General features: G+C 32.3%; 1 protein-coding gene across 1 annotated transcript in view; it reads left to right on the top strand.

Moving 5' to 3' along the window:
• LOC149908116 (uncharacterized) overlaps window positions 1-21,542 on the top strand; it is a 179,651-nt gene that overhangs the window by 155,588 nt on the left and 2,521 nt on the right. The window contains exons 6-9 of the mRNA XM_090103472.1: window positions 42-242; window positions 1,442-1,620; window positions 8,463-8,677; window positions 10,521-10,659. Of these exons, the coding sequence (XP_089959598.1) occupies window positions 42-242; window positions 1,442-1,620; window positions 8,463-8,677; window positions 10,521-10,659 (734 nt within the window). The remainder of the gene's footprint in view (window positions 1-41; window positions 243-1,441; window positions 1,621-8,462; window positions 8,678-10,520; window positions 10,660-21,542) is intronic.

Genomic DNA, 21,542 nt, shown 5'->3' with positions numbered 1-21,542 from the left:
TTAGTTGTACATACAGCTTCTAACCTCACCTTACCTTACAGCATCACCACAGTCTATACTCCAAGAGATCAGCCTTCCAATGTCTCCCTTGCGCGGAGGGTTGCGAGGCCTGCATCGACGGCTCCCCCTGTGTAGCGGCCCTTAACTGGGTGGTCCGGACCACGATATTCGCGCTTGCCTGCCTCGTGATATCCTGCCTGCCTTTTATTGTGTACTTCACCATTAAATATGGACATGTTAGGGTGAGTGTTTTCTTTATTTAATTGGATTATAAGTTGAAGTTAATTCATAGCCAGCTGGAGTGGTACATTGCATGATATTATCTAGGATACTTTCGATATTTCCCTGTAGTGGGAGTAACCGCTGATAATAAAAGAGTGTAACATAACAAAAATATATGTCGAAATTTGTGAAATACTAAACTATGAAAAATATTAAAGGTAACAACTTAATTCATTAAAAAAAACCTGGAAACATGCCTGATCTGGTTTGTGGTAAAACACGGAAACGCAGCAAGCATATTATATTGAGAAAATCCCTTAATACTCCAAAGTCAAGTCCCATTTGTCAAACAGGAAAATGCCTCAATTTTTTTTTATTTCTTTACACAATTTTAAGATACCCACCCTAATTTTTAAGCAATAATAAGTTTATTGTTGTATTTAGTCTATTGTATAATAATATTTTAAGGAAATTTAACCAACATCAGCATTCAAACAACTGCAAAACATAAAATTGAAAGCAATTTGGTCAAATCTTTCTCAGAGAGTTAAATCGAATTTTAAAGTCTAACTAACTTTGATTTCTTTATCCTAAAACATCGTGAAGTAAACATTCCAATTTCCGCAGCAAAATTCAAATTTTCATTTAAAATTTTGAATTGGAAAATACAATTTTACGCCTTCCTCATTTTTGCATCGTGATAATTTTCTCGTGCCGAGTTCGTTATATCTACGTGTAAATTTCATATTAAAAATACTTCTTTGCATTTTGTCGTCCGCCTATTAACACTATTGTGTAACTCATTTTCACAATCAGCGAAGTAGTTTTACTACGTATGCATTTCTCGCTATATTACTATGAAAGCTATATAACAGTTGTTAACTGAAACTATTCAGTTGTTAACTATTCAGGTGTTATTTTGAATATTTTAATGTAACAGTTTTTAAGTACTTTTTTAATGTATTCAATCCTTTTCTTATCCTATGCCTTTTACTGTCGGCATTTGGAGAGGCAAATGCAAATGTTCAGAAAATGTTCATAGGTAGTGGTAGCTTACCACCAGGCGACCAACCAGCTCCTTTGCTCATTTTGACATAAAAAAATTACAACTCATACACCAGTATCTTTGCCTACGATGACATTAAAAAAGAAGAAGAAACCCTAAGCAATTCTCTTTACATTAAGGCGAAAACAGTAGCTAACCATACCACTTATACAGGTAGTCCGCGCAGCCAGCCCCGCTCTCTTGCGCGTGATCGTGCTGGGCGCGCTGCTAATCTACTGCACCACCCTGGTGATGTACGGCAGACCAACGGTGTTCACCTGCACCGCGAGGGTCTGGCTGCGGGAGGTGGGGTTCTGCTTGACGTACGGCGCGCTGATGTTGAAGACATGGAGGTAATTGCACACCTTAGTTTCCGTGCCCACGCTCGCTGTAAAGTGTAACGTCGGGTTAAAATATTGTTAATTTATAAAAAAATAATAAATTATAACATAATTATTTTATCTTAAATATCAATAAATTGCGTCGTAAAATCTGTTAGTCTTTAATTTCTAAAGGTAATTAATATTGTATTTATTTTTGTGTGAATATTGTATTTATGTTTGCATGACAAACTCGCATGTTAGCTTTTCGACTGTTACTTTTTGAGTTTGTGTCAATATTTCAATTGAGATATTAATATATTATACGAACGATTTGAATTTCTACTGTTTAAAGTAAAAGCGATGGAAATTATTTCAGTAAACATAAAAATGTACGTTATTCAACATATTTCAGAAGCTGGTATTTATTTGAAATTTTGCACACGTAGGATACAGGTCCGATAACATACAGTAATTTAAAATGAAACAGCCGTAACAGGATCAGAGAGATATACATTTTTATTTACTTTAAAACATTTTTTATTCAGCTTGTTCGCTTCGTAATTACTATTATAAAAACAAAAGCCTGTCATTATTTGTTAATTTTTAATAATTGTTAATTTAATATTATCATCAAAACATCTCATTTAACTGTTTAACTACAACATAAATCATTCTAACAACAATATATAATTCAAGCAATATCTTAAAATCACGTCTCTAAATGTAATATGAACGTATCAAACAATCTTAGCATCTTAGTCAGTCTAAAAGCGCAATCAAATGCACTAACCAAAGCCGTAAATTCCACGATATTATTCCACTAACAGTCTAGTACCGAGTATTATATACCTAGTATTCTAGAATTTCTAAATCAAAACGGAATAGTGTCTAATTCAAAGTGATAACGCTGAATTACGATTGGCTATCTAGACCGAAGCAATATCAGAATATAACCTAGATATAAGCTCTATATAAATTGGTCGTAACTTCAATTCTTACTAAATTGGAGATTAAGTTCCGTGTCATGTTCGCAAGAACATGAGTATTTTTTCATTGTTACGCTTCCTAATAATGAAGAAGGGATGTGGTTTATACCTTTTCATAACTCTCTAAAGGCTCGACATAATAGTGTATATGTACTCAAATTTTGGCGGACCGGAGGACTTTTTATAAAAAGGCAAAAAAATTAAAAACGTCTTTAATACGTGCTTTCCACATCCAGAATGAATCTTAAATTATATACTAATCACTAAAAAAAAATGCAACACTGCAACTGTGTTCAAGGAATTATAAAACGTGATTAAGGCAATGCTACGAGGCCGTTATGCCGCGTTGACAAATACGGCGTCGCATGCTTGTACTGCCGGTGGTCCAGATATAACTATGTATTCCATTGTAGTTTGTAAACATTTGGTAGGATTAGTGTATTAATTAAATTATAAGATAGGTTTATCATAAATATGAATTTCAGTTCTCAATATACGATAGAAATGGATTCAGTAATACTGAAACGTATCAAACACATTTATAGTAGCAATAATTTTATGTCAATGCCCGACTTCATCGTTCCATGCTTTCTCTGCCGGCCATAAATGCCTTTGTTCCAAATTTAACTGTTTAAGTTTGTCCAAAGCTATAGTTTTGTAACTGTTATAAATTACACAGAACTAGTGGTCCGCCCCGGCTTCGCCCGTGGTACATATTTCACAATAAAAGGTAGCCTATGTCCTTTCTCGGGTATCAAAATATCTCCATACTAAATTTCATGCAAATTGGTTCAGTAGTTTAGGCGTGATTGAGTAACAGACAGACAGACAGAGTTACTTTCGCATTTATAATATTAGTATGGATTAATTAATGAAATATCACTCTCTTAATAGATGACTGGTTCTATCTTGAAAATTAATCAAACTTTACCAATATGTAGAAGGAAATAAATTAAAGGAGGGTATTGCGTCTAAAATAAATCAAAAAGTATAACGCGTATCCTGCAACGTTTTATAATACTGTTTAAAGATAATAATTAATTAATTTTATTTTTATTAATCTTCGAAATCGTTCCACCGATTTTCCCGTTTTTTCTTATATAAATAAAGCTGATATGTAGATCTAATTTAGGCTAATTTAAAAAAAAATAGAGTGTAATAAGATTTCAATAATGAAAATAAACTCAAAGTTTTACAATCGTTCTTTTGCTAGCACAAAGTATGCGAAAGTTTGTGAAGATGGATGTATGTTTGTTACTCTTTCACGCAAATACTACTAAACCGAATACAACGAAATTTAGCACACATATAGCGGGTAACTTGGATTAACACATTGCATAGGTTTTATCCCGGAAATCTCACGGGAACGGGAACTATGCGCGTTTTTCTTAGAAAAAGCGGGCGGAGCCGCGGGCGGAAAGCTAGTTAGTAATATAATGCAAATAAACTTAAAGCTATATATCACAATGAATACTCATTACGAGTCAGAACAGACTGGCAAGCACAAAGGAACAGTATTGGCTATCTCAGTCTTAATTGTCGTGTCTCGAGCAGAATATTAAGCGAATTTAGTTGCAATTTACATTTACTTTGAATATAATATGTTCTATATGTTATTTGATATATAAAAACTATTAGGTGTTCACTCGTTAATACGACGTTAATATGACTAGGAGGTGGGGCAGAGTCCTGTAAAAAATGCGTGAACATTTTCAGTAAAACAGGCCTATATTTGATGGCAGATGTTTGTTTTATAAATTACTAGCTTACCGCCCGCGGCTTCGCCCGCTTTGTCTAAAACCTAATAAATAATATACTAAAACCTTTCTCTTGAATCACTCTATCTATTACAAAAAACCGCATTAAAAACCGTTGCGTAGTTTTAAAGATTTAAGCATACAAAGGGACATAGGGAAATAGGGACTGAGAAAGCGACTTTGTTTTATACTATGTAGTGATTGTTTATACTTTATGTTATTTGGATCAAAATAAAAGTATTTCTGTAGTAACATTCCATAACATGTACAAACATTACAAAATATAGGTTATGTTTCAGCATATTCGATACGATATGTTCGATTTTGCAAGAACTTTTTTGGCAGCCAGTTGTTACTACATAGTAATCTCATAGTTTATGTAACTTGCACCCATATGAAGCTGGGTGGCCAGTATTATAACAATTTATTTATAAATTGTACTTTAATACCTCGTTAGAAAGATAATGTTTTAATCGTTTCTCGTAAATTATACCTCACGGAATTTAATTCACTGTGGAGTTTGTGTTTGTTAATTTCTTTCGCTATTCTCAAGTAATAGATGTTTTTCTTTCCTTTTTCGTTTGTTATGGGACAGGTGCATTTCAAATTACTAGTACGAATTTAATTAAAGGAATTTACTTAAAGTGAGATTTTAATTTGTATAGGTATGCGAAAGAAGGAAAGTATATAGTTATGATTAAATTCAAGAGGACATCAATGCCTATTATTTAAAAGTAAAAAGTTATAGTATCCATATCTTCAACATAGAACCAAATTCATTGTAAAAAATTGAAACCATATACGCCTTTAATGCTAACTCTCACACATACACACACACACACATACACATCACAAGTTTTTCTAACCATGTAGAACCTTTAAGAAGTATCATTTCTATTCTGATCACGTTACCCATATTTTTACCCAATCCTTTAGGTTGAATCCGGGTGGTTATCATGATGTCTTATAGCAGTATTATTTCCAGTGTAGGAGAGTGATATACCTTTATAGTGCTGTCATTTTTCCATACTGGAAATAATACTGCTTTAAGCTCACCGGGCTAGGTAATCTAAGTGGAAATTCCTATCAACTTGTGTTCAATCATATTTCATTAGACATTGTTAAAAAAACACAATATACGAATTATTATAAACATAGTTGATCGACACACAAAATAATGTCTAGTTATATAAATTAGTCCGTTCGTGGCATTTTTGTTACTTTGTTGTCATTAACATTAATTTAGGAAATGAAAAAGTTTATATAAGTTATTTCTGTATCAAAGGTTTAAGTCCGTTTGTAAGGTTTTACATAAATCTAACCGCCTGGGCAACGCCCATTATCAAAAAAATCTCAGGAATATCATAGCTTTCGACAAAATGAATTTTCTAAAGCCTTACAAAGTCAAGTTTCTCTTTATAAACTAAACGTGTGAAAGTACAGTATTCACGGGAAATATTATACAATCTCTTTGCAAATAAATAACCGGGATGCATTCAATCTAGGAACCACTTTGTTAATGTCAGTGGCTTGATAACATCTCCTAACTTACTAGTACTGTGGCACAAGATATTATATTATAATATAATGGGTATTGTCTTAGGAAATAGGTATTTTTATTGTGTTATATTATCCTTTTAATATACAAAGGCTTGTTATACAAAATTTTGTGGTTATTATGCTTGTTATTGTACCTGTTTAGTTATAGCTATATTATATTATGCAGGCAATGTTATGAATACATTGCTTTAATCTCGTTTTAATTTTACAGATATAATATATTCAAAGAAGTATATACACGCACATATTCGTAAACTGTAAAGAAAATTCGTTATAACAAATTTCAATCTTTTTATAGAAGAAATAACTTAAAATTCCATTCATAAGAAACAATGTTTAAAGAAAATATATTCGCAAACAGCACGAATAAAAAAGCCATCATTCCACGTACTCTGGGGACGATTATTTCAAAAAGTGTACAAATAATTAATTAGAATTTAACGCTTGAAAAGAGCGAACACTTTATTTACACGGCCCTAGAGTTTTATTGTTTCACTGAAATGCTTAGTTGTGTCACTCAGCTCCAAATTATTTGTAAAGGACTATCAGCAAGTCTGTTTTGTTTCGCAAAGTTTGGAGCAATTTTTAGTGAATTACCTGAGTGATATAATTTGACGGTTTTTTATGTATTTGTGTGGTAGTGGTTGATGGTATGTATGGTTAGTTTAATTTTAGTCCGCTTAGTTTTCTGTGATTCACAAATAACATTGACCAAAATTCTGTTATGATGATAAAAATAACAAACACAATAACATGATTCAATGTAATTTTAGAACAATAAAATTTATTCGTGCAAATAATTCTTCCTTGTTGTCTCTATTTTATCAATGCACTAGCTTTCCGCGCGCGGCTTCGCCCGCTTTTTACAAAACTTAATAAAAATTATACTAAAACCTTCCTCAAGAACCACTCTATCTATTAAAAAACCGCATCAAAATCCGTTGCGTAGTTTTAAAGATTTAAGCATACAAAGGACATAGGGACAGAAAAAGCGACTTTGTTTTATACTATGTAGCGATCTTATATTTAGGTATAAGAGTGATAAGTGTTTTAATCATGTTTCAAATTTGATTGTATCCAGACTGTGCTCTTTTTATATTACATCACTAATAGAGTGTTCTAAGAGAGAAATGTAGCGAACTAAATAAATAAAGAAAAATGGCTTGATTGAAAAATGCCAATTTTAAGCTGAATTCCCTTGAAAGGAGCTTATCTTAGATATATCACGATGTTACCTTATCCTTATATTGTGAAGTGAAATAAAAACAATGCACGATTTTATAAGGATCTTCACCTTAAAGATTTTAAATTATACCTCAAAGATTTTATAGTTTATATACGCCCTTGATGGTCTAATCCTATTAATATTATAAATTAAAAACTGCTTAACCGATTTTCATGAAATTTGGCACACTTATAGAGGGTAACTTGGATTAACACATTGGACAGTTTTTCCTTTCCCGAAAATTCAGCGGAACGGGAACAATGCTGTTTTCCTTTGACTACGCGGGTGAAGCTGCAGCGAAAAGCTAGTTAAAATATATGTATTAAAAGCAATTACCAGAAAGAGAATATAAAATAATTTAGTTTTAATAAACATGTCTAAAACACTTATTCGTACCTGTCCGTACAATTCACAAGTTTTTACTTAATTAACAGAAAAAGAAAAATTTTCAACGCAAAAGAGCAATTTAAAACAATTAATGTATAATTGAGAAATTGTCGGGAGCCAAAATTAATTAGAAGCTTCGAGACAGGTTTTTATGAGTCATGTTGGGAGTGTAACGTCAAATTAGGATTCTCGTAGGCCTCGTAGGCTTGCATTGTTTTATTTTTTAATGAAAAAGGTTACTATTTGTATTATACTTGATGGTAACATGAATTTGGTTACTAATTAAACTATGAGTAGGATTTAACATGTGAGGAAACTGTTATCTGTGTAATTTTTTTTTTTAAAGAATACTTGGGACTTGATCTATCATCTACAAACGACATCTAAGCCAACAAAATACTTTTTAGAATTTTTGTCTGTATGTATGCCCGGACTCAACTCAAATATAATATTATCTAGCCATAGGAGACGATATAAGACCAAATATAGGAGCAGAGCAATGCGGGTAAATCTGAGGGGCACAGCTTGTAAAAAATAATCCTAATTTTTAATAATAAACACACTTTTAAAAGCTTCCACACAATTTTGTAGGTACTTAAAGATACTCAATTCAAATACCTTTACAGTAACAAAATAGGCATGCCAAACTTATTCCAATATATAAAAGTTCTTCAAATAAAAGAATATTGTTTCTAAACTGAATATCGAGCCTGTACATATGAAATTTGAAATGTTGTTTGAAATACTTAGACATTGTTTTATGAACTATTGTATAACTTTGTTCAGTAGTTTTATTTATTTTAGTTTAGTCTGCATTTTGAACAGTTTTGTTTATAATAGAGATCTTCTAGCTAAACATTTTGGTTCGAATTTTGTTTATTGCAACTGTGCATAGTAAAAGAAAGCCTTCCTCCACTCCACTCATTTCACATACCTAACGTTAACACTTGTCCACAGAATATCCGTAATCTTCCAAGTACGGTCAGCGAAAGCGGTCAAGATATCAGACATGTACCTACTCCGTCGCATTGGTGTGATCGTCGGCGTGGCGTGCGTTCTGCTGTCCATACGAACGCTGGTCGCGCCTCCTGCGGTTATAGTTGGCAGGACTAAAGAGGATCTCAAGGCGTACCTCTGTAATACAGATTGGTGGGACCACTCTTTTACTACACGTAAGTAATTGGATATAAAAAAATTATTAAAAACTTAAACTTAACTTAATAATACATTAGTGAATTTTAAAGTAATAAGTAAACCAACCACTTGTAACAAAACTGAATAAGTTTTAAGGATTAGAAAAATTATCCTGATTTGTTTCTTTATAACACGCTTAAAAGCTTCACCAATATAAGGAACTTGTACGGGCTAGCCGTACATTCTGAGTCAGCGATTTACACGATCCAATTACATAACCGCAAAAACAACATCTTTACGAATCAGTCTGCGCTCGCGGCTCGTGTAAAGCGCTCGGGATGTGTGCGCTATATCAACTATCAATTAATATCATTTACTATCAAATATCATTCCATCTTAACTCGATTTGACCGACACGGGCAGATTTAATTCAAACAGGTACAAAGTACATACATGTATCAAGGATTGTAATAATGTTAAGTTCCAATATAAGCTTGAAAATTAATAAAAAACATTAATTATTCTGAAAATTGAAATAGGTATTTTGACCTTCGCATACCTAATATAAAGAATCATACGTTACCAGATGTAATAAAATATCAATCATTTGATTGATACACTTGCATGTTGTAAGCGAATTTGCATGATCCATACCAGGGCTCTAGGAAAGCCTTTCGCAGAAGCAATAAGTCTAACACTGGAGATCCCACTTGCTTTGATATTGATCAAATATAGTGTTAATTGCTCTCCAGGTATCAATGATATACGCCTTCAAACAGATTGGTTTGGGATGAAGAGGAATGTTACTTTATGATGACATAATCTGATATTGGCACAGAAGAACAATACAGTTAAAATAATTAAACACAAGAAGAACGTTACAGAAATTAGATCGAAATTCATCAGCACGTTGGTGAATACAATTCTGAAGTTTAAAAGATATAATTGAAACGCTTAGGAGTATGTTTGATAATAATTACGCAAGTAATTATGTATACTTAAACAGAAAACAGCTTAGATTCATTTTTTAACTGCATCAAAGAATATGGTAATTTTAATCTTGATTTAAAGCGAGCAAAGCTCGGACGAGTAGCTAGTGAAATATATTAGCAAAATGTGTAATGTAGTTGTTAACGAAAATAATAAATGTTTTTCTGTCATCATTCTTATCAACTACGTGAGAGGAATACGAAAAGTTAAAATTGGATATAATCTTTAATAAAACGACATCGCGGTCAGAACGAACATATTTTGTGAATTTGTGTTTTTGACAACACTGCGATAAGAGTCGCGCCAAGTTTGCTCAAAATTTGTTAAAATTTCACCGTATTTTGTACTGAACGTTGTATTTTATGTACTTGACGGTTTATCGCTCTTGTAAATTTAACCTGTTTAAACTTAAATTGTGACGAGTATTTTCATTTAATATCGTAAAAGAAAAACAAGATAACAGAGAATGAATGAAAGTTAAACACGTAGGAATTATTTAATTATTTGTGTTTTATCCCCTTTTGAGTTTGTTTTAATATTTTTATATCATAGATACTTATAGGGAACACAAAATATGTAATACGCTACATAAGATAGGTAAGCTCAATATACTGGCACCTACATACATAATATACATAATTTTAAACAGAGAGCTCCTGGGTTCGATGCTCGGTAAAAGAAATTAACAATATAAGCAACCTTTTTAAAGCAGCCACTTTTCAATAAATTACAATAGATTTAAAAAAAATTAAATATGTTTCAGATGTGTAAATGATTACCTATAATTTGCGCCATGAGATGCCACCCTCACTTACACTCTCATCATCATATCTCATCTAAATACTTAGAATAACTAATAATAAATAATAACTATAACTGTATGTTCTGCAGTGGAGGTGATATTCCTAATGTGGGGGATCCGCCTGTGCATCATGGTGAGGAAAGCGCCCTCGGAGTTCAACGAGAGCCGCTTCATATCCATGGCCATTTACAACGAGTTCCTGCTATCTGTATTTCTTAATATATCTATGTGAGTATATTAGTATTTTTATTCATTACTAGCTGTGCCCCGCGGTTCTACCTGCATTGCTCCGAAACTTTGGTCTTACTTTGATGATATAATATAGCCTGTATGACCCGTAATAGTAATATTCATGAAATTTTTAAGTAAAACCATGTAGTTTTTGGGTTTAACCAGGACATACAGACATACAAACAAAAATTCTCAAAACTGTATGTGTGGCTTCGATATCGATTGTAGATTACGCCCCAAGTATTCTTTTAGAAAAATATTCAATGTACAGTTTTGACTTTCTTTTCGATTTTATTACAATATGTAGGTATGTCATTTTTTATTAAATATCAATTATTCCTATGTAAATTACTTTATAAAAATATGTGATGGAAGAAGCATTTTTTTATTATTTAATTAATGTATTATTTTACCTTGTAACAACAGTTCATTTTAATTATCAGTCGTATTAAATATATAATCTCATCCAATTTCAAAGAGATTACTGGATAGACTTGTTTTAAAATTCATGAACCTTTAATACGCTGTCACCTTATAATTATTATGAACTAGCGGTCCGCCCCGACTTCGCCCGTGGTACATATTTACGTTTTCTCTACATAAAAACCATCCTCGTACTTCAAGGAATATAATAAAAAAAGAATTATCGAGATCGGTTCTGCTGTTCTCAAGTTATGCGCTTACCAACACATTTTGCGATTCATTTTTATATATAAGAAGAAGAAGAAGAAGATATCATACAAAATTATTTGTTTCTATACTTTTTTGTTTATTATTTTCCAACAATCTTTGTGAGTAGGACCGGAATTCTCAAAACAAACGGAATTTTAAGACAGATGTTTTAAAACTATTGGCACAACAGCTATTCTTCATAAATGCTCTCTCTATAACAGCGTAAATAGATTCTCTATAATATCATATTAGTTTAATTAAATATTTTCTATCCGTCAAAATCCTACATAACATGAACATTTAGTTCGCGAGTCGCTTTCAAGTCCTTTTAAAATGAACAAATATAATTAAATAGAAACAGCATTATTTAATAAAACATGAAAATATTTTCATACAAACACCCACAAAGCACGTTAATTACAGTAGCTTTTTCCAAAAAAAACAACCTAAAAAGTAATTTACAGGATTTAATTTAAAATTGCATTAACAACGACTAAATTAAGAATACCTATACCAAACGAAACAAAATATTCGAGTTAACGAATAGCTTAAAATTAATGATTTCAAAATTCCAATTATAAAACTTTTAACAAAAAAGGTCACTGAATTTTTACGCTGAAATTTTTTGATGTAATCTATCAGGGTTTTGGAGAGGTCTTTTAAATTATTATAGATAAATCAACATAATATGAGATATATACATGTGGCCTATTTGTATAAGAGGAAAAAACGGAAATTAAATCTTAATATATATAAATCTCGTGTCACAATGTTTGTCCTCAATGGACTCCTAAACCACTTAACCGATTATAATAAAATTCGCACACCATGTGCAGTTCGATACAACTTGAGAGATAGGATAGTTTAAACATGTAGGTACCACGGGCGAAGCCGGGGCGGACCGCTAGTATAATATAGAATAGTATCTATCTAAAGTGAAGTCCCATGTCCCCTAGTGGGGTAAGGGGCAGATGCATTATACATCTGTTTCACTGATCGATTCTCTTTAGGGACAAGTAGGTGATCAGCCTTCTGTGTCCTACTAGACCGAGACATTTTTTTTCTTCGTCTCCACCGGGAATCGAACCCAGGACCCCTCGGTTCTACGCTCACGCGTCAACCACTGAACCAAGGAGGCGGTCGTATCTATCTAACATAAGGTCTAAACATAATTAGCAATAAGAAGTATAAAGAGTATTATTATTGTTCGTCAATTTGTAAAATTATCGCAAAGAAGAAAATTATTTCACAAACAAGCTTTTTATTCCTAAGTGATAAAAGCCAATGGGCTTTTCATATTTTTAATTCCCATAGCATTTCTTCTTTAATATCTACGAGTACAATAAGAGTATTCATTATTTTAGAAGCTCGCATCCCTAACATCACTTGAAAAAGCCAGTTGTCAAGCAACTGTCGTATTACTGGATCAAAATTATTTATAGTACTGGTATAAATCAGCCGCCGCCGACAGTTCGCTAATTACACACCAAAATATTTAGTTTAATTGCTTCGCTATGAGCTCAGTACTAAATCAATTATAATCAAAATGTCTAGAGTGAACATGAACGCGTTTCATTTATCTTTACTTTATTCACATCTCGATTGCTTTAGGGTGCCTTTCCACCAGAGATGTGCTATGCTACATTGCTGTGGATGCGTTTGCTATCCACGAATCATATTCATTAATGCACATAGCGTAGCATTGGTGGAAACGGCCACATAGTTTAGCTACTAGCTGCGCCCCGCGGTTTCACCCGCGTGGCTCCGCTCCTGATGGTCTAAGGGTGGTGATATATTATAGCATACAGCCTTTCGAAGCAGCCATAAGAATTTATCAAATCGGACCAGTAGTTCCTGGGATTAGCGCGTTCAAACAAACAAACACTTCAGCTTTATAATTTTAGTATAGGTTAAATTTTCGTAGCAACTAGCACAGCTATATAGCACATCTTGGTGGGTAGGCACCCTTAATCAACGAAGGAACACATAGCGAGGAGTTTCAAAGAACCAATAAGTTTGACATGTGACATCTGTCAAACCGCACTTAGCCAGCTTGGTAGATTATAGCCTAAATCTTCTACGGTCTAATGGTCATAATGAATTGCTTTTCTATAAGCCTAGCTTTTAAATAATACGTCGAGACAATTGCAAATGGGCCTCAGATTTAATTTCAATTTTATTTCACTCGAAAATATCCGAGTTAATTTTGAGAATGGCTGAGAATTTCACAGGATTAGACCCGGGCTTTGGAATGAAGATTTACGAAAATTAGACTCGTATTGTTATTAAATGGGTGTTATGGAGATTATAAAAGTATTAAGTGATTTAGAGGTTGGGTCTTTGGGTTTGGACGCGGTTTTTGACAATGTTACAATTTGATATGCTTTAAATATATATACAGTGTTATTATATTATTTTAAAATTAATTAAATGTAACAAATAGACTGACAAAAATGCTGTTTTCTTGTTTCATATAATATTAAGTTTTGAAAGCCCGCGACTTCACCCGCGTTTTCAAAGAAAAACCCGCATAGTTCCCGTTCCCGTTGGGTTTCCATGATAATACCTATCCTATATTGTGTTAATCCAAGTTACCCTCTATTTGTGCTAAACATGTAATCGGTTCTATAGTACTTGCGTGAAAGAGTAACAAACATACACATACACATACATCCATCCTCACAAACTTTCGCATTTATTATATTAGTAGGATAGGATAATAGTTTTCACTTTGATTTATATGCACAATAATGCAATAACACAAACTAATGCACATGTATCAACTATTTGCTTATTGCAATACAGATCAAAGCATTTATCTTAAAGTTTGTGTCGATTCATCATAAACTAAAGTTCTGACGTAACATACTGCATTGTAGAGATATCCATACTAATATTATAAATGCGAAAGTAACTCTGTCTGTCTGTCTGTTACTCAATCACGCCTAAACTACTGAACCAATTTGCATGAAATTTTCAATTTGCAAAATATGGAGATATTTTGATACCCGAGAAAGGACATAGGCTACCTTTTCTTGCGAAATATGTACCACGGGCGAAGCCGGGGCGGACCTCTAGTTATCTATATGTACAAACATAAATTACATATTATAGTTTTGTTAATTCTGTTTTATAGAGAATAATTTATAATATTGGACAAACCTACTAAATTATTAAACTAGTTTAATTAATCCTGTTTTGTAGAGTAAGAATAATTTATAATATTGGACAAACCTCCTAAATTATTAAACTAGTTTAATTAATCCTGTTTTGTAGAGTAAGAATAATTTATAATATTGGACAAACCTCCTAAATTATTAAACTAGTTTAATTATTCCTGTTTTGTAGAGTAAGAATAATTTATAATATTGGACAAACCTCCTAAATTATTAAACTAGTTTAATTAATCCTGTTTTGTAGAGTAAGAATAATTTATAATATTGGACAAACCTACTAAATTATTAAACTAGTTTAATTAATCCTGTTTTGTAGAGTAAGAATAATTGATAATATTGGACAAACCTACTAAATTATTAAACTAGTTTAATTAATCCTGTTTTGTAGAGTAAGAATAATTGATAATATTGGACAAACCTACTAAATTATTAAACTAGTTTAATTAATAATGTTTTGTAGAGTGAGAATAATTTATAACATTGTACAAACCATTCAAATTATGGAACAATTGCCATTTAGAATTTAGAAATAGATTTCAACTGAAATGTGAAAAAAGGAAATAATTTATGGCCACGCAAATGTAAATTGTTGGAAACGTCGGATTAAATTAATATAATGCATAAATCCAATATAAAAGCAACTAATTTATAATGCATTAATCCTATATTTTACTGCTTAAATAAAACATGGCAAATTAAATTGCATCTATACTCTAAATACTGATATTATAAAGAGTCTGCGAGTTTGAGGGTAATCTCTGGATCTACTGAACAATTAAATTTACCAATAGAAACCCACGATGTCTGTAAGTGTATTTTTATTTTCTTGGGAAAACCCGGACGAAGCCGGGAGGAGAGATTTGATCTAGATTATGATAAAGGAATATTAAAAATTATATTATACGTCTTAAAACTATCTAGCATAATATCTAAGCGACCTAAAATATCTGGAGCACGATATCAAAATTCCAAGAAAGTCTACCGTTAACCAAAACTAATATTGGAGACAGGCGAAGTTTACAAGGCTCAGAAGGCAGATGCATGCTATAACGCTACGATAAGTCAAGAGTTTTGTAAGTTACAACATTCCGATTTATTCCTATTTTTGTTATTTAATAGTTAAAATCTGTATGGTTAAAAATAACATGAATGCTACGAGTGAAAATTAAATTGGATTGTATTGATTGAGAAGTTTTTAATCTCGTTGATATTGATGTGACGAAACGACTTTACCTGGCAAATTATAGAATAATTACTATATACAACGTGTAATTTATCATATTATCAATGATTCAACTTAAACTCAAACATTTATTTTTTAATTAGGTAGACATCTTCTAGAAGCACTTTTGAATCATCATTACATATTTTTACATTTACCACCGATCAGAAAGTAGTATCTATGGAGGTGAACAAAATATGTCACTAGTTAATGTTACTCGGTAAAATCTTCTTATATATAAAATTCTCGTGTCACAATGTTAGTCTGCATACTCCTCCGAAACGGGTGGACCGATTCTCATGAAATTTTCTGTGCATATCGGGTAAGTCTGAGAATCGGCCAACATCTATTGCACGCCTCATAAGCGAAGCGTTGAGGTGGGTACTACTGTCACTTCGCGCAAAACATCTGATTTTTCAAACTTAAAATGTCTTTATGTATCATACATTGCACTTGTAAGATAATACATACACACACATATTAAGAAAAAACACTATTTTTTACGTTCATGATATTTTTGATGTCATTTTTGTTATTTAAACTAGTAAAAAAACAGTTTAAAAAAGTTCTGTCTTGGACGTCCGTGTGTCTGTATGTGCGGATCCTTTTTCTTGTTAACACGATAGCGACCGAAATACTTTACTAATCGAGTCTTTTTTTTTCTCTTACGCTTGAGTATGCTCAGGAATAGAACCCTTTCATTTTTCAGGGTCTGATTCGATGTGGTTTAATTGTTATTAAATAAACAAAAATAATAATTAATAAATATTTATTAAAAAAAAATTATGAGGCGTGCACTTTTGGATTTTCCAAATTATTTTTCATATGTACCACGGGCGAAGCCGGGGCGGGCCGCTAGTCTTATCTTATATATAAAATTCTCGTGTCACAATGTTAGTCTGCATACTCCTCCGAAACGGGTGGACCGATTCTCATGAAATTTTCTGTGCGTATCGGGTAAGTCTGAGAATCGGCCAACATCTATTTTTCATATGTACCACGGGCGAAGCCGGGGCGGACCGCTAGTAGTTTATAAAAATCTAATCTTTCCCCTTTTAATACTTGAGATATAAACTCTCATAAATAAAACCTTGCAAATAAAAAATGCCGCATAAAACTGCATATTGTTAAAGTCGATGCAAAAATACAATAATTTGGAAAATCCAAAAGTGCACGCCTCATATTTTTTTTTAATAAATATTTATTAATTATTATTTTTGTTTATTTAATAACAATTAAACCACATCGAATCAGACCCTGAAAAATGAAAGGGTTCTATTCCTGAGCATACTCAAGCGTAAGAGAAAAAAAAAGACTCGATTAGTAAAGTATTTCGGTCGCTATCGTGTTAACAAGAAAAAGGATCCGCACATACAGACACACGGACGTCCAAGACAGAACTTTTTTAAACTGTTTTTTAACTAGTTTAAATAACAAAAATGACATCAAAAATATCATGAACGTTAAAAATAGTGTTTTTTCTTAATATGTGTGTGTATGTATTATCTTACAAGTGCAATGTATGATACATAAAGACATTTTAAGTTTGAAAAATCAGATGTTTTGCGCGAAGTGACAGTAGTACCCACCTCAACGCTTCGCTTATGAGGCGTGCAAAAGGGAAAAATACAAAATACAAATTCTTCTTATGTATTGTGTTTTTTCCCGTCAGTAACAGATGTTACAATGTCTTTGATTTTCTTGCGATATTTGTGGATTTGCAGGTTATATTTGCATCTTGGATTTATATTTATAGTTTCATTTCAGTATCACTTGAATTATATTTTCTTTTATTAAGGAGGGATCTTTCGAGTGTATGAATAATTTAGCTATTGATATAGTGCTACAGTACTACATATTATGAATTTACTTTACTTCGCTGTCATTTTATTAATATTTTTCACTAAAATAAATAATTAAGTTGATTGTAGCTAATATTTTTCGGCAGTTCAATTAATTTTAGTGGAGGGCTTTATACCAACGAAGTAAATAAACTCAGGGATAAACATACAGTTACCGATTATTTGCCGTTAGTATTTTATTTGTATTATTTATATGTGGAATTTTGATTGTTAAAAATTTAGTAAACCCGAAAAAATTAGCTTTATAAGACTACTATTTATCTTTCTTATATATAAAAATGAATCGCAAAATGTGTTGGTAAGCGCATAACTCGAGAACGGCTGAACCGATTTCGATAATTCTTTTTTTATTATATTCCTTGAAGTACGAGGATGGTTATTATGTAGAGAAAACGTAAATATGTACAGTCAGAAGCATAAATATATTACCATTTGCAGATTAGCAAAAATATCTGTCATAAGAACGGGTTCAATAATATCTGTCTGCCCGTATACAGCAAAAATATCTGACATTAGTAGGCAGCATAATAAAGTGGCATCAAAATTATATGACGAAAATGTAGAGCAAATAATTGTGACAACCTCTCGAAGCATAAATATGTGACGTCACCTAGGAGGCAATAATATCTGACACAATTTTATATTTCTGTATTGTAAAATATAATTGATTCCTCACAAAAAGCTGAAATATGTGACACTAGCTTTCCGCCCGCGGCTTCGCCTGCGTTTTCACAGAAATACCGCATAGTTCCCGTTCCCGTGGGAATTTTGGGATAAAACCTATCCTATGTGTTAACCCAAGTTACCCTTTATATGTCTGCTAAATTTCATTGTAATCGGTTCAGTAGTATTTGCGAGAAAGAGTAACAAACACACACATACACATCTTCACAAACTTTCGCATTTATAATACTAGATTAGTAGGATAGGAAGTAGGATTATAGTAGGACTAGTAGGATAAGATAGGATAGGATTTTAAAAAGGCCAAACGTTTTTTTATTGAATTAGTGTTTTGTATTTTGCTGGGGTAAGAATATGAACAAAAGACACATATTTTGTAAATATTTTTTATTTAAATGAAATTACGATAATATGATAACTTGCCATCATTTTCGATACTCAATAAAATAATAGCAATATTATAGGTAAATGAAAATGAATAACGGAGCAATCGTGTCAAACGCCGCTAACGTCAAATATAACAAAACAATTTCTAAATAATACACGAAGGTTACACTGAACCTTCAAATAAAATATGATAGATATGATATCCTTCTAATATTATAAATGCGAAAGTTCATATCATGTAAGGATGTTTGTTACTCTTTCACACAAATAAAAGACAAAACAATGGAATTTGGCACACACATAGAAGGTAACTTGGATTAACGCTTATGAGAGCTTTTATCCTGGAAATCCCACAGGAACGGAAACTCTGCGTGTTTTTCTTTGAAAACGCGGGCGAAGCCGCGGGTGTTAATCTAGTACGATATAATATCTAGACATACAATATGTAGTATACAACGACGGCACATATTAATTAATATGGTAATCATGTTTTAAAACAACGTAGTTAAAATAAAATTTATTTATTTTATATTAATTCAATATTAAATTGAAAATAAAATTGTGTCAGATATTATTGCTTCCTAGTTGATGTCACATATTTTTGCTTTTTGTGTGGAATCAACGCAAAATACAGAAATATAAAATTGTGTCAGATATTATTGCCACCTAGTTGATGTCACATATTTATGCTTTGTGTGAGGAATCGAAGCAAAATACAGAAATATGAAATTGTGTCAGATATTATTGCTTCCTAGTTGATGTCACATATTTATGCTTTTTGTGAGGAATCGATGCAAAATACAGAAATATGAAATTGTGTCAGATATTATTGCCACCTAGTTGGTGACACATATTTATGCTTTGTGTGAGGAATCGATGCAAAATAAAGAAATATGAAATTGTGTCAGATATTATTGCCACCTAGTTGGTGTCACATATTTATGCTTTGTGTGAGGAATCGATACAAAATACAGAAATATGAAATTATGTCAGATATTATTGCTTCCTAGTTGATATCACATATTTATGCTTTTTGTGAGGAATCGATGCAAAATACAGAAATATGAAATTGTATTGCCACCTAGTTGATGTCACATATTTATGCCGTGAACGGGAACTATGCGGTATTTCTGTGAAAACGCAGGCGAAGCCGCGGGCGGAAAGCTAGTGTCACATATTTATGCTTTTTGTGAGGAACAATTATATTTTACAATACAGAAATATAAAATTGTGTCAGATATTATTGCCTCCTAGGTGACGTCACATATTTATGCTTCGAGAGGTTGTCACAATTATTTGCTCTACATTTTCGTCATATAATTTTGATGCCACTTTATTATGCTGCCTACTAATGTCAGATATTTTTGCTGTATACGGGCAGACAGATATTATTGAATTTGTTCTAGTGACAGATATTTTTGCACATCGCCCCCTAGGCATATATTATTGCTCGTGACTGTACCACGGGCGAAGCCGGGGCGGACCGCTAGTACATATAATAAATCTGTAGAAGGGTCAATTCTGTACATTGAAAATATTGAAAAAATAAATAGCAGGGGGTGTTACTGCATCGATACCAAACCCAAATATGTGATTAAAAAAATTTTGTCTGTCTGTCTGTCTGTCTGTCTGTCTGTATGTGAAGGCATCACGTGAAAACTAACGGTTCAATTTCGATGAAACTTGGTATAATTATACCTTATTATCCTGGGCATAAAATAGGATACTTTTTATCCCGGAAAAATACGTAGAAAAAAAAATCTTAATTTTTCTTAATTTTTCCGCGCGGACGGAGTCGCGGGCGGAAGCTAGTAATAAAATAATATCCTTGAAATAAAACATTACAGTACATCAATTAATAATTATAATAAAAATATCAGCTATCATAATAAGCATAGGTACTAAGTTCAAGACTTTCCATATAACATTAATATACATATTGCACAAATATCTTTCCTAGACTATATCCGGACTATGTTGCGTATGGTCACGTTATTAATAACGCTAATCCTTGTTGACATGTTTCGATAATTGCATTGTCTGTGTTATTCTATACTAGGTTTCTGCCCGCGGCTTCGCCCGCACAGTCAAAGAAAAATCCGCATAGTTCCCGTTCCCGTGGGATTTCCGGGATTGCGTCATTTTCCCGGGATAAAAAGTAGCCTATGTCCTTTCTCGGGTATCAAAATATCTCCATATCAAATTTCATGAAAATTGGTTCAGTAGTTTAGGCGTGATTGAGTAACAGACAGACAGAGTTACTTTCGCATTTATAATATTAGTATGGATTAGCCTCACAATTAATAACATACATGATGCATACATGTAATTGGTAGTTGGGGCTCGGACAAAACCACGGGAGAAAGCTAGTATTTCAACAGCTTAACAGTTACTCCCGTACACAAGGTACTGTAAATATGTGTGTAAAGTTTCATCAAAATATGTTCAGTAGGTTTGACGTGAGTCTGAAACTTTCACATTTACAATAAAAGATAAATGAGAAAGTTATTTTTATTTTCAGGGCATGTTTCTTTAGATTGATGGTCGTCTACCCCGACGTTCCGAGTTCAAACCAACCATTAATCTATGTTTTCCTAGTGTCAAGGATTTAAGTATTTTTTTGTGATACAGAGATTTTTATGACTAATAGAACCAACTATAAATGTTCATTTATTATAACCGTAATCCTTTCTTTTTAATTGATAATTCTGATATTTTATAGAAGTATCGAGGTAGTTTTATTTTAATCGTGTTTTTGTCATATTTATCCTCCTTATTGGTTTACATTTTTGATGCATTAAAAAACACATCATTATTTTTTGTTGTATTTAACAGCTATGACAAACTTAGAGATCCTGAAATACTTGACTTATTCACAAA

This window comes from Colias eurytheme, chromosome 6 (genome assembly GCF_061535395.1).
Source record: "Colias eurytheme isolate Ceu_HAF_F1 chromosome 6, ilColEury1 Martin Lab GWU primary, whole genome shotgun sequence".
In the NCBI taxonomy this organism is placed as follows: Eukaryota; Metazoa; Arthropoda; class Insecta; order Lepidoptera; family Pieridae; genus Colias; species Colias eurytheme.
This window is presented reverse-complemented; position numbering and strand designations above follow the sequence as displayed.